Source organism: Rhipicephalus sanguineus, chromosome 2 (genome assembly GCF_013339695.2).
Source record: "Rhipicephalus sanguineus isolate Rsan-2018 chromosome 2, BIME_Rsan_1.4, whole genome shotgun sequence".
Classification (NCBI taxonomy): Eukaryota; Metazoa; Arthropoda; class Arachnida; order Ixodida; family Ixodidae; genus Rhipicephalus; species Rhipicephalus sanguineus.
The window spans coordinates 87,674,932-87,689,362 of NC_051177.1; the positions used below are offsets into that span (position 1 = coordinate 87,674,932).

The 14,431-nt window shown below is 48.3% G+C and overlaps 1 protein-coding gene across 1 annotated transcript; it reads left to right on the forward strand.

Annotated features, from left to right (window-relative positions):
• Nucleotides 1-7,762: 7,762 nt before the first annotated feature.
• On the forward strand, nt 7,763-8,952 carry LOC119383317 (elongation of very long chain fatty acids protein AAEL008004). Its single transcript, XM_037651396.2, has one exon. The coding sequence runs from the start codon at nt 7,950-7,952 to the stop codon at nt 8,775-8,777; it is 828 nt and encodes a 275-aa protein (XP_037507324.1). The 5' UTR covers nt 7,763-7,949; the 3' UTR covers nt 8,778-8,952.
• The last annotated feature ends 5,479 nt before the right edge of the window (nt 8,953-14,431 follow it).

Sequence of the window (14,431 nt, forward strand, 5' to 3'; positions counted from 1 at the left end):
CGGCTAAGGCTAATCTCGGAGGCCATGTTTTTTGCATCACTAGTATGGTCCCCGACGCCGCGGGACGCCAGCGATCAATTTTCGCGTTTGATTAGACATCTAAGGCTTTCGCCTCAAAAATAAGTAAAAGACGCCGATCGACAGTCTGCTGCGTTTCTGTCGTCGTTCGCTCAGGTCCTTTTCTGATAGAACAATGCGCAATTATTGTAAACGCGCTGATTTTGGTAACGTGTGCGTGTCGTTCGGTCTGTGATTTGCCAGAATGACTCGTCGCTGTCTTCAAGTGGTATGACGTGTTTGGCGGGTGTCGTCGTCCCAGTAAATGGAGGCGATAATATGAACAAAAGGTGTCACTCCGTACGTGTTTCTTGTTTTCTCTTCAGTGACTCGTGTGTATTTACTATATCTTCCCTGGAGCACGACTTAACCTCTTTGTCTAGCTTTTTCATGCTATACACGTAAATTTCGTTATAGGTATTTACGCGGAACACGGACAGTACGAGTTTACGTTTTCCTCGGTCTAATCAAGTCGTACAGGGATTTATTTCATTTTTGTTTTTGTCCCCACCATTACCTCTTTGTAGTTAATCGTGCAGGGATTATTGCTAGTGTTGGAAATTAACTAACTTTAATTCTTACCGTCGTTTTTTTTTTATTTGTTCTTATGGTGTTGAAATGTTGTTTGTTTCCTTCCCACCATCAGACGCCAATTACCTTGGCGTTTACGGGTAAGTCCGATGAACTCGAAATAAATAAATAAATAAATAAATAAATAAATAAATAAATAAATAAATAAATAAATAAATAAATAAACCTGGAGGCGACCATAACCATTGACTTAGGTGTCCGGTAAGGGCACTCGCATTCTTTGGGTTAAGTTTGTGTTTCGCACGCTGCGGAAGCGAATCCCAGAGGCCACGTAGAAATAGGCGCGTGGGTGAGATCTGCTCCACCAGCTGTCGCAACAATACCAATGACTATGAGCTGCTCACAGGAAAACCGCCTGCTCTTTGGATCAACTCATTCAATTAATTTTCATTAATTACCCTGACAGTTACTTGGCTTTTAGTTTATGTAAACTTATGCTCCGATATCCCATGTATCCAACATAACTTAACTTAAGCCGCAGTCATATATTTCTTGCCAGTTTTATTTTTTAAAAACACATTTCCTGAATATTCGGAAACCCGGAAGTAAGTGCCCGACCGGAAGCGCTTGGAATACAAACAAGAGTGTTATATCGTTACTCGTGCAACTTAGGGAGCCTACATGACCGGCCTGTCATGTAGGCTCCCTAGTGCCACTAATAAGTGTGCGCGAAATGGGGCCCTATTTCCGTGTCACCATGGCAGTGACACACTGCACATTGAGTCCCCGAACACGCATGGAATTCCTGCACCGTCGCGCTGACGAACTGCTGAACTAGGCTGGTTCTATACATTCGACATTTTTTCGCCGGCCTTTCAGTCGTGTATTTGTGCCAGTAGATGCGACATTTCCGTGACCCAACGGGGCAGCAATGCGGCGCGGTTCTTGTCAGAGGCTGTCATCGCCCTTGACGACACGCTTACAGCGGGGCGTCCTGAATGCTTGATGGAGTAGACTGAGTTTTATTATGCACTGGCGACGGTGTTCTTTCATGCAGAGGTGGGACGCGAAGAGACACGGCGCACAAGTACGCGCGCTTTTTCGTAATCGAACTCCTGATTGGCTGACGCCAGCTTCATCTTTCGCTGTATAGTCTCGGATCCGTGTTTGTAAAAGCGCCTGCGTATAGACCCACTTGAAGTTCTTACGCTTCTTAACAAAGCAGACTTACAGAGCTACACACCGGAGAAACTTTAGTAAGTCCGACATTTACGAGAGTCATGAGCGGACGTGCAGATATTTTATACGTTGGTTGATTTTAGTCGCTCCGACGTGTTGCACTCCGTTGCTTAAATCGTGGGCAAACTTACACGCAAGCCTTTCCTATTGAAACGCCTTCCGTTTTTTTTTTTCGTTTTTGTTTTTCTCTCAAAAGCAGAACGCACGTGTTCGGAGCGAAGGTCAGAATCTCTCTGCCGGAAGCCACTACCAAAAAGTGCTGTTGATAGTTTGCTTTTTAAATCTCGTTCCGCATTTATAGCGCCGCCACCCAGCGGGCTCTATTGATAGCGTCCAGGTAAATCTTTCCTTATGCCCCGGCGCGAAGCCTATCGCGCCAGGCATGGTTCGGCAAGCGAACCAACCTCGCATGAAGAGCCACGAGAGTTAAGTTGCAGTATGTAGCGAACTATTATTAGCTCGGTTCAATTTGTTGTAATGGCTCGACTGCAACTCGAACCGAAATAGTTGCAAACGCGGCAGTTTCTTCGCGTACGTTTGGATAACGGCCCTTTGTGCTTGATCGCTGAACCACTTTTTAGTTGAATTGCGAGTCAAGACACGCGCTAAGCAATGCTCACGCGTGCCGACGTTCGCGTGTTCTCGATTTGTCATAACCGCTTTAAGTATAGGAAACGTGGGCAGCGGACTGCGTCGACGTAACAACGTCCGTGGACTACAATTGCGTAATGTACGTATGGAGAGCCCCTGTTTACATTTTTAAGCGTAGCTCTTATAACTCACATATTTCGGCACAGTGCGCGAAAAACCCCGCGCTGGCGAGAGTACAGAAATGCGGCCCTCGAAGGTACGCTGGTTACACCCGTATTTGTATATGCGCCGTTATTCAATAATTGATGCTCTCTCGATCGTGGACTTGTCCGCGATAAGCAGTTTCTGATATGGCAATGTGATATATTATCGAGTTGGCGTGTCATTTCACGTTGCCGCGTTTCATTGTTGCCTGGGCACGCACGCGCACGCACACATACGCACACCACACATACGCACACCACACATACGCACACCTTATCTTCTCAATTTGTTTTTCCTTGTCACTTTTGTGCCCTTGACGTGCTTGGTAAACATGCTAGACCAGTACTAACAAACGAATCTTATAGTTGTATGCTGCCTCGATTAACAATTTCGCGCCCTGGACGCGCGCTAAGGACGCGAAAATGGCAAATAAAAGATAGCTGTAAGATTGCTTTTTCAATATATGATAAACTTCCATAGTGATCGAATTTTCCGAAGATAGAACTTCTCGCCTTTTTAGTTTTAAATCTTTAAGCACGCTGCTGTGCTTGGTCTGTTGTCAACCTCGCAGCCGCATGCAAACACACTTGTGGCAAAAAAGTCCATACGATATATCAAGACAGAAGCTTTATTGGCACTGGGTCAGTGAGTAGATGTAATTTCGGCAAGTTCGCAAACATTTAGTACACACATTTTACCTTAAGAGAGATCTAAAGAGAGGAGAGAGCTGTCCTGCTGCGAAGCTTACAAAGCACCCCAGGCATGCCGCATGCGTCCCAATACATGGGCCCTGAAAATGCAGTGGGAACATGGGTTCCGTGACAATTGAACTGAACCGCGCAGGATTTACCCGCGCAGCATTTCATTTTTCTCACAGCAACTGTCGCGCTTCCTATGGGACCGGGTATACGTGGAAGTGGAGTCCGTTGAGCGCGAGCCAACTAACCGCGCAACTTGATGGGAACACCGTCGTGTTCCTTCCCAAGACTCGGAGCAGAAATCTCGCCACCGTGGGAAGCGCGCTTTGCGTGAGCGTACACGCCTATACGCCAAACGGAGAAACAGTCGCCATTGCTCTGAGATTGCCACACTGAGATCGAGGCACACCAGAGTTGACCATCGGTTCTCGACAATACCTGTCTTCGATGGTCGCTCGATTCTATGAAATATGGACCGAAACGTCCCTGCCGCTGTGGCAGCCGAGCATGGAGACTGACGTCAGCAACGAGGTTGCCTCGACGACAATGACGTCATTCGACGCGTTCCCTTATCTCTTTTAGTCTCGCCAATTTAGCGCGCTAGAAAAGGACGGCCGCTTAGCGTGTGGTCAAGCAGACTTGTTTTTGCTTGCACGCGTCTTTGTTATTGTTGCTTTATAGGGGCACCGGCAGCTTGTCTGACGTAGCATCTCCGGACAAGTTTGCTTGCGTTTGTGCGACCCTGTCGTGGCCTTCCTAGCGCGTTCGTGAAGGACGCGGTGAAAGCGAAAAGGTAAAGACGGTGATCGTCTGGACGTAGCAAGGGCACTGAGGCAATTTAAGCGGCAGCTTTTCGCGATTGTTGGAGCTCGCCGAGAGCGCCCTAATGACGCCATGAGGAGTTGAGCGCACTGACACTTTTTGCGAGGGCATTACCACTGATAGGGCGTTTTAGTGAATCCGGTCGCCCTGTTGTTACCTGTGTCTCTGCTCCAAACCCACCCCTTTCTATTATTTACGCCACGGTCTGTTGCACCTGTGATGCAGCAACCGCGTTTAGACGCAGTGGCCTGTTCTATTTTTGCTCGACGTGTTTCTCTTCGCTGCCTTTGCACGACGTTTGGAGCTCCCGATGTTTTCTGAGAATACGCGCGTTATTTTGAACACTGTATATTCATGACGTTGTTGTGTTAATACGGAGAGAGAGATTGAGAAAGATAGGAGGACAGGTAGGCCGCTGCTATTTAGTGAAGTCTGCAGATATTCTTAAGGCTTTATTAATAATAATTGTTTGGGTTTAACGTCCCAAAACCACGATATGATTATGAAAGATGCCGTAGTGGAGGGCTCCGAAAATTTCGACCACTTGGGGTTCTTTAACCTGCACCTAAATCTAAGCACACGGGCCTCAAGCATTTTCGCCTCCAACGAAAATGCGGTCGTCGCGGCCCGGATTCGATCCTGCGACCTGCGGGTCAGCAGTAGAGCACCATAACTACTAGACCACCGTGGCGGGTGTTCTTGAGGCTTGCTTGTCATGCTATTCTCCAGATCAATGCAACTACGTCCCACGCTCACTGAAGCTGCTGTTGTGACACAATATGCAGCCGGTTGCAAACGTGTTTAGGTATGCCAAGAAATGATACACCCCGCGTAATCTTCTACTACCCTGAATAGACTGCTTCCAACTACAGAAGGGTTGATAGGCGGGCTAGTTGGTATAGATTCGTTATGGAAACTTAACAGCGCGAACAAACGAGACGGTTGACCGTTCCCTCTTGTATTTCCCTCACCACCTCGTGTTTTCTGTGGTATATAGTTCTTCTGTGAATAAAACCAAGTTTCACTCTGCGCTTGTTCCGGTCCCGCTCTTTCTGTGTCCCGTTTGTTTGTAGTGCCAAGTTTCCATAATGCTTCCATCTAGCCTTCCTGAGGAGCCCATGAACTACCTACCCACTCTGACGAATAAACTTGTGTCGTTCTCTCTCCTTCTAAATTGTAAAAGATTCAATGCATCGAGTACATTGCCTTCGAAGCATCTGTATCTATTAGCTTCTAGAAATCACTAGTTCTCCCCTATATGCTGCTCTTCTAAATCGTTATTGCAATGACAGGCATTGTCTGTGATCTTGTTCATGTGGCTTTCACTTAGCCTTTCGCAGCGGTTCCGACAAGTGGTTCTTCACCTCATTAGTGACGTCGTAATAAATAATTTCAACTGCAATTTAATCGCATCGTACCGAATCTTAGGAAACAGTACGTCTGCGTGACGTCTAGGGAATCTGGGTCAATATTCAGAAAAAAACTAGTACGCTGAAATGCGTCGTCAAAAGAAAATTTCAGTCGATCCTGATATTGAACGTCTGACTAGCTAAGGCTCCTGGCCAATGAAAGAGTGCACTTACGAATGAAAAACTTCGTCACTCAGCACTTTTTAGGTGCTGTAGTTATACCACAGGCATTCTAAATTCTGCTGCTTCTATTGCCAGGCTTACGTCATATTCCTTGTGAGACTGCACTTTCAACGCGCGCTCACACACACACGCACACACACAATCAGTAGTTTGTCAACGTTTATTTGAACTATGTGCCATATATTATGCCTTGCATGTACTACTTGTAATTATGTTTTTTATTCGTCATTGCGTGTATGTGGTGGGTGTGCTTCTTGTAGTTGGCTCTACAGTTATAGGTACTGCGCTGATTAGATGTGCCGCGCCTGGACAAACTCTACGTTGTCTTATCCATAAGCTATTTTTCCCGCATGCATTCATTTTGCTTTCCCAAGTAGCTGCACATTACTCTTAAGCACTGGACAGGGGGTCCCATCACTCAGTAAACAAGAAATTTCGATGGTCGCCTTTGTCATCGTGTTGGTTTTGTTGGGTCCTAGTCAAGAAAATTGGCAGATCCCTTTAGCGAACGCTAGGGAGAGGGCTCAGGTGAAAACCTGATGTCTAGCGATACGCACATTGAATTACTGTCTTTTGGTACCATTAGCGCTCACGCCACCGACGCCGGATTTTTCTACTCATGAGCTACAAGAGGCTTTCACCCTAATATACAGGTTGCCATACCGGTTGAATCAACCCTTCATTCCTGGTTGATTCTATATATACTTACACCAGCTCCATACACGTCGGTAGCCGAGTGACTGTGCATGATGTCGTAATGGTCAATTCCGCTTTACGAGCTCCATCCCGGTCACTGTGGCTGCGTTTCATCAGGAACGATATCTAAGAACGCTCTTTTTCGTTAAAGGAACTGCATGCGTTCAAAATTAATCTGTAGTTTTCCACTACGACATGCCTCATGATCCGATCGTGGTATTCCTGCGCGAAACTCTAGAACTTATAGCTTAATATTCCTTTCTCGCACCTGTTAGCGCTGACCGGCGCCGTGTTCCATGCGCTGCGATGCTGAAAGCGGTGCATCGCGTGATAGTGCGTGCTGGCAGGGCACCGCGACAGGATATTCTGTAATATGGCTTCTTGCTTCGTGCATCGGCAAGCGAGCATCGAAAATACGACACGACCTGATTGCTATACCTACTAACCGTCGTCATACGCAAAGTATCGGTAAGTTAACGCGAGTAATGACGCTATACGGGTGTGTACAGTGAACCGGCGCAGAAGCATGTTTAATGCATGCCCAGAAGACATCGTTATTATTTCTTCGCGTCTGACTCTGCTTCCGGTAGGGTCATTATGATTACATATGCAATCGCTCGTACTGGAACTAACAAGAAATGCTAATACACGCGGCGGCAAGCGGAATAACAAACGTAACAACAATAGACGGGCAAATAGATTGCTCCATTCGCTGACGTCAGACACTTCAGCTTTCAGTTCACAAAGTCTCAGCACCGATCAGAAGCAACGAAATACCACTACGAGAATGCTCTTTGCTGCTCATTTTCACAATAGTGCTAGCGACGGAAGCAATTATTTTCGGTATGAAGGCGCTGAGGTAGGCATGCGAGAAAATAGGAAACAGCAGTTTCCACGAGCGGAAATACGCGATGCGAGAGAAGAGAAGAAAAAGAACGCGCAAACTACCGGAGACAAGGTATGGCGTAGAGAAGGCAGCTGTGCGTTTCTTTCCGATTCACTGATAAAGCAACGCCTATGCACGTATCTCACTCTAAATCTTTATCTTGACTCGCAGACTAGCTATCCCTGGCCCAGAGCAATGCTTTGAGCAACAGCAAAGCAAACATATCAAGCGGCGAATCGAGAGCAACAAGAAAGGAGGAAAAATGCGGACGCATGTACAAGTCCTGAGGCCAGGATGGGGGGCTAGCGACCGTCTGAAAAATCCCCCCCCCCCCCCCTCACTTCTCTCCTTCCTGTACCCAAGAAAGGACGGGCCGAACATGGAATGAGGGGCGAGGGTGGTAGGCCAAGTTCGCGCTCCTCAAGGGAGAGGGCGAACCGTGAGAAGAAACTGGCTTCGCTCTGGGAACCCTTCCCCGTACGCATCGGCACCGCGTACGGAGAACGCCGGTGACCGGCGGTGGAAGCGCACGCTTGACTGCAGGGTTCACGAACGCGCGGCGGAGGCTACAGCGGCAGAAGCAGCGCGCAGTTTTGTTCAAGAAGGGCCTCGCACCACTTACTGGGGGCTGCGATGGAGTCTCAACAGGCCAACATACTCGGCGGCACGGCTGCGGGCGGAATATCGTGGTTTCCGCAGCGTGATCCCCGGACGGTAGGCTGGCCGCTGACCGGCAGCGCGCTGCCGGTGGCCATCATCACGGCCGCTTACGTCTACTTCGTCAAGGTCGCCGGACCTCGGTGGATGTCGAGGCGCAAGCCGTACGACCTGCGCGGCTGCATCCTCGTCTACAACATGCTGGCCGCGCTGTTCACCGCATTCTTTGTTGTGCGATTCGCCAAGCTCGCCTACTGGGACCGCGGCTACACGTTCCTCATGGACCTGGACGTCAGCAACGAGCCTTCGAGCCTGGAGATCGTGCGCCTTTCGTGGTGGCTGTACCTGTTCAAGCTGTCCGAGCTGACCAGCACCGTGTTCTACGTCCTGCGAAGAAAGTACGAGCAGGTGACGACGCTGCACGTGGTGCACCACGTAATCGTCGCCTGGAACGTCTGGATCAACGTCACCTACGCCGCCCAGTCGCACACCATGTTCGTCGTGTGCATCAACGGATTCGTCAATGTGCTCTCGTACCTGTACTACTTCCTGGCGGCGCTCGGACCGGAGTACAAGAAGTGGCTCTGGTGGAAGCGCTATCTGACCATGGTGCAGATAGTGCAGTTTGTGCTGTACTTTGTGCACGCCGTGTGCCTGCTTTTCGCCAAGGGAAACTACGTGCCCCTGTTCGTGTGGCTCGAGTTCGGACAGGCAGCGCTGTTCTTCTCGCTGTTCGTACTGTTCTACGTGAAGTTGTACACCAAGGACAAAGGGGGACCGTGCGGCCCTGTCAGAGCGGACTAGACGAACGCTTTTCGAGAAAGGCTCGGTTGCCTCGGAAAACAAAAGTTTGAAGTACGAGCCGCGACGTTTAGTGAGAAGTGTGTCATCCGAGGCCCTCATCCGTCAAGAGGCCCGGGATGACCGCGAGATTAAGTGGGACGAATAAACACCACCGCTGGTCGGGGTTTCCTTGATAGGGTATGGTCTTATATGCATCATGCATGTGTTTTTTTTCCTAGATGGCAATGAGTATGCAACTGTTTCGAGTGTTATTAGCATCTAAGACGGCGCTCGTAGAACGGGTTGCGGCGGGACGAGAACGCGTGAAGTTTAGGGCGCTGCGCAGGTGGTGATAGTTTTGCCCTTTATCGCCTTTATTATAAAGTCGGGCTGCGTAAACGCAGCAGTGAAGTCCGATTGTCAGCGTGTCTTCATATTACGGATACGAGACGGCTGTGATAGCAGAAGGAACGCGTTATTGTAAGCGTGCTTGGCCTGTGTGATTTCATCGGACTTCGTGACGACTATTGCTGAGTCAACTTGTAGATAATTTCTGAAGTGCAGATACAGCCTTTGCATACGTTATCCCTGATGCCCAACAAGCTCATCGACTGTCCAAAAAACTGCCGGGCTTTTCCAAGAACACGTGGAGATGTGACTCGGAGAATGGCAATAAATGTTCACTTGCTAACCAATGTCTCACGCTATGTTTTTCTTTTTTTTTGCAATTTAATGACAAGTGATGTGCTTCACTTCCGACTAGTTCTGTCAGGGTCTATGCTGTTAGTGGCCTTGCTGTTGATATTTATTGCTCACTATGAATGCACGCCATCAGGGCTGTTGAAGGGTGGGAGGAACCTATCAACTTCGCAAAACGCACCCTTTGTCGCAAGACGTTTCGCTAACGCTGATTATAGGTAAACGTAAATTTCTGTTGAAAAATTATCAGGCTAATTTTAATGAGACCATCATCAAAAGCAAATGTACGACATCTGTCATTCTAAACTAGAACACGGCTGAAGCCTCTTTCTGCGCGTAGTAACCGGCTGCAGATCCCATGGATGTTCGGTAACCTCGAATGTGCTGCCTGAGGCACTAAAAGAAAGTCACTTCAGGCTGGCAGAACTTCGCTTTCAAAATTCAAGTTTCCTCACTTTTTTTCAGTAAAGAATTAATAATATTGTGCCAGAACCCCAACGACAGAACATAAGGATGACGTCACGGATTTCGATCTGTATTCTCGTACTCACGTCGTTGCGGTCCAGTAAACGTTATTCCAAGCTTTTTAAGTGACTGCGGTTATCTCTGTCGAGTGAATGCGCCCGAAAAGAGGCTGTCGCAATTCACGACGACACGGCTAGCTAGTGCGAGTATTCCAAGGTTGCATCGCCTGCCGTCCTTCATTTTAGCGCCTTTTCTGACATTCCAAGACTCGTCTCACGGTAAGAATGACCTTTTTAGCAATACTCCTAGAATACGTTTTTTTTTTACTTTATAGTGTCTCTTTCATGCGTCGTCGTACATTGCAATCACCAGTTGTTTCTTTCTTGCGACACACATGCTTTGTTAAAAACTAAGCCCCTGAAAAATAGTCTTCACTATTCGCGTAGAGTCTAACGGCGTATGCATACGTTATTCTCTATACATGCTTCTGCATCTACTTCGAGTATGCTGTATCACGTTGCGAAAGAAGCCGTCACCTACGTGACCGTGCAGCACTTCGCCAACGGAATTCTCTATTTTCCAGCCTAGAACATTTCTTTCTTTTTCCCTTTCGTGCGGGACCGACTGGCTGTCTTCACCCGACCCAAGGACGGGGCTATATAAGACGTACGCGTTGACGCTATACGATGCGCTTGCACAATCACGGTCTGGAGCCATATTCAGGACGCAATAAGATCTAAATGAGGCTGTCGAGTCTGCCTTTGTTTTCAGGTTTCGCGGTTCGTTTCCTTGATGGGCAAGTCACGTAAGTTCTTAATTCAAGAAGAAAAGAAGGCCAGTCTACCAGGAAGAGCGCAATTCCTTTTAGCTATATAGAGGAGACAATTAAAGGGGTGTAGTTTCTGTAAGTTTGAAAACTAAGTAATTACATCCGGCTTCTTTAAAATTTTGTGCCGCCATAGGCTTCCAAAGCAATGTCAAGCAGCGCCACTGCTCTTATCGCAACTAGGGGCATCCACGGCTACAACACTGCCGCCCCCGCTTCCGCGCACACGCAGAGCTCTCGTACTGCATCTGTGATGCGACACAATGTAACTGTCGCCGACTATAGCAGTGCTCTGGGACGAATGAGGAGCGCATGCGCGCACGTGTCCTTGCCGCCGCCGCTGGCAAATCCGGCGACAAACCGCCTTCGCGGGCGCGAGTTTGTAATATGCAGAGCGCTCAACGCATGGCAACGGCAGCGGCGCGCTATTGGCTGCGCGCACACAGGGACGCCGCTGCGGAGTTCCGCCTAGCAACGGCCGCGCTGCGCTCTCCTTCTCGGGGTGCCTTCCGCGGGAATTTTAAACGGTGAACGCGGCCGCTGGGCCCCGTAGAATTTTCGTCGCCGCTTGTGAAGTGCTACTGCTCTCGCGTTGACCGAATACGCCGTCGTCGCCGTATGGTTCGACTGTGCTTTGTGCATTTTGTTTTGTTATAACAGTGAACACGTTCGCCCATGAACATTTGTGTTGTCGCCACTGTCTTTTGTGCCTTGGCGCTGCAGCAAGACGCTATCGGCCGTTGTGTTCCACTGTGCGTTTCTTTTTTTCTTTTTTTAACAGTGAACATGCTCGCCCTTGAATATGTGTGCTGTCTGCTGTGTCTTTTGAGCCATCGCGTTGTCGCAAGACATAATCGTTGTTGTGTTGGACTGATTGCTTATGTTTATTTTTTTAACGCTGAACACGCTTTCACGTGAATATATGTGTTGTCGCCAGTGTTTTTTGTGATCTCGCGTTGTCGCAAGACGTGATCGCCGTGGGTTCGAGTGTGCCTTGTGTTTTTTTTATTATTTTTTCGCGGCTGTGTAGAAGATTACGGCTTGAAGACAAACACATCGTGGGCTGTAGACTTCGTGAAGTCAACATCAAGGTGTGAAAGGTAATACAAAAATGGTGTTTCATAACTTCAAAAATAACTTGCGGAATCTTCTGTGGTAATTTAACTTCATGCTTTGGGGATAATGTCCAATGATCAGCCGTTCTCAATTAGGTCGTATTATGTGTGCACTTGGCCCCCCTTATACGTGGCGTGCGGTTGGCGAAACAAAATCGAAAAAGTGCCGCAGCCACATAAGTAATTGTGTTCTAGTTATGTTCATATGTTATGGCGTAGGTACCTAGGATGGGAAAATAATGAGAGCAATCAGAGCGCAATGTGAACCAGATCTACATTATGGTTGGATCTCACGAAAGTATTCCACAAACCTGCACATTTCACTTAGGTCACCAACTTAAACCTCACTTAGGTCACCAACTTAAACCTAGGAGAAATATCATACAATTACATCCGATACTTCCTAACGAATAGGAAGGTTACCTTCAACATGGGGGAACTCGAGTCTGAGGTGAGGGGCATGGACAGTTTAGTTACACCTCATGGCTCCATGATATTGCTCATGCTCTTAATCTCATTATGACAGGATTGTCAGAAAAAACGTGAAGACATCGAAGGAATCAATCGCTCCGTATACACGGATGATGTTGCCATATGGATCTCGCAAGGCAGTGATGGGTAAATAGAACAGAAGTTACAGGAAGTGGTAGATAAAGTGGAAGTCTACCTCACAGGCACTAGGCTTGAATTTTCACCAGAGAAATCAGAACTTTACAGGCCCATACTTAACAGGAGGTGGTCCAAGAGATACATGAAGGAGAGAGAGTGCGAGGAGATAGACTTGCACGAAAAGGTCCCCATCATTGAACAAGTTAGGGTCCTTGTACTCAACATTGAGTCGAAGCGAACTAACAGCAATACTCTTATAAAAATAGTGACTAAGCTCACTAAGGCAACTGGCTCATCAGGACAAGCAGGCCCTGGGCTTGCCCGAAAGCACCAGCATAGAGAGATTAACGCACCTGGGCATGCATAACACCTTAGAAGGATTGACTGAAGCTCAGTTGGAAAGAATTGACAGCACCGCGACTGACAGGATATAGATAAATTACAAAGAATAACCAGCAAGGACCCAAGGTTGCATCGGCCAGAGATTGGGAGCCAGATTGACATTGCAAATTCACTAAAAAAGAAATACAAACAAAATTCAATTAGGGGCAGTAGAACGAGCACAGCTAATACGACCTAACTGAGACGGCTCAAGTGCACACATAATACGACCTCATTGAGACGGCTCATCATTGGACATTATCCCCAAAGCATGAATTTAAATCACCACAGAAGATGCCGCAAGTTAATTTTGAAGTTATGAAACACCATTTTTGCATTACCTTTCACACCTTGCTGTTGACTTCACGAAATCTACAACCCACGATGTGTTTGTCTTCAACCCGTAATCTTTTACACAGCTGCAGGCGTCTTGTTCATCAGTGATGTTCGCCCGAACCACGTCGCGAGTTTGTAATATGCAGAGCGCTCAACGCATGGCAACGGCAGCGGCACGTCAACGTCAGGCGATGAACTGTCATTGTCTTCAACGCATTCGATCGCGCGGCGCGCCGACGTCTCACATGCGCTGCTTTCCGTGGTCATAGCCGTACAACACCGGCGTTGCAGGGCTGCGAAATGCGTTGGCAAGATCAGCCGCGAAAAAAAAAATAATAAGAAAACACAAGGCACACTCGAACCCACGGTGATCACGTCTTGCGACAACGCGAGATCACAAAAAACACTGGCGACAACACATATATTCACGTGAAAGCGTGTTCAGCGTTAAAAAAATAAACATAAGCAATCAGTCCAACACAACAACGATTATGTCTTGCGACAACGCGATGGCTCAAAAGACACAGCAGACAGCACATATATTCAAGGGCGCGAGCCTGTTCACTGTTAAAAAAAAGAAAAAAAGAAACGCACAGTGGAACACAACGGCCGATCGCGTCTTGCTGCAGCGCCAAGGCACAAACGACAGTGGCGACAACACAAATGTTCATGGGCGAACGTGTTCACTGTTATAACAAAACAAAATGCACAAAGCACAGTCGAACCATACGGCGACGATGGCGTATTCGGTCAACGCGAGAGCAGTAGCACTTCACAAGCGGCGACGAAAATTCTACGGGGCCCAGCGGCCGCGTTCACCGTTTAAAATTCCCGCGGAAGGCACCCCGAGAAGGAGAGCGCGGCGCGGCCGTTGCTAGGCGGAACTCCGCAGCGGCGTCTCTGTGTGCGCGCAGCCAATAGCGCGCCGCTGCCGTTGCCATGCGTTGAGCGCTCTGCATATTACAAACTCGCTTCGCGGGCAGCGTCTGCCCCCAGTAACGCATCGCTCAGCCGCGCGAGCGTCGCGCCCAAACTTGAGCTTGGGTTCCCTCAAGTTCCCTTTCGGGGGGGGGGGGGGGGGGGGGGCAGGCTAGGGGCGTGCACCCCCCCAAATTTTGGTGAAGTACGTGCTTTTACAAAAAATAAATGACGAAAATAGGTATTTTTCTCAAATAGTCAAGGTTTTCAGCAAGTGTCCCTACCCCCCCCCCCCCCCCCTTCCGAAAAAGATTCCTGGCTACGGG

Bases quoted from the DNA above. Each gene is read 5' to 3' on its own strand.
- LOC119383317 (XM_037651396.2), top strand. From the start codon at position 7,950: ATGGAGTCTCAACAGGCCAACATACTCGGCGGCACGGCTGCGGGCGGA.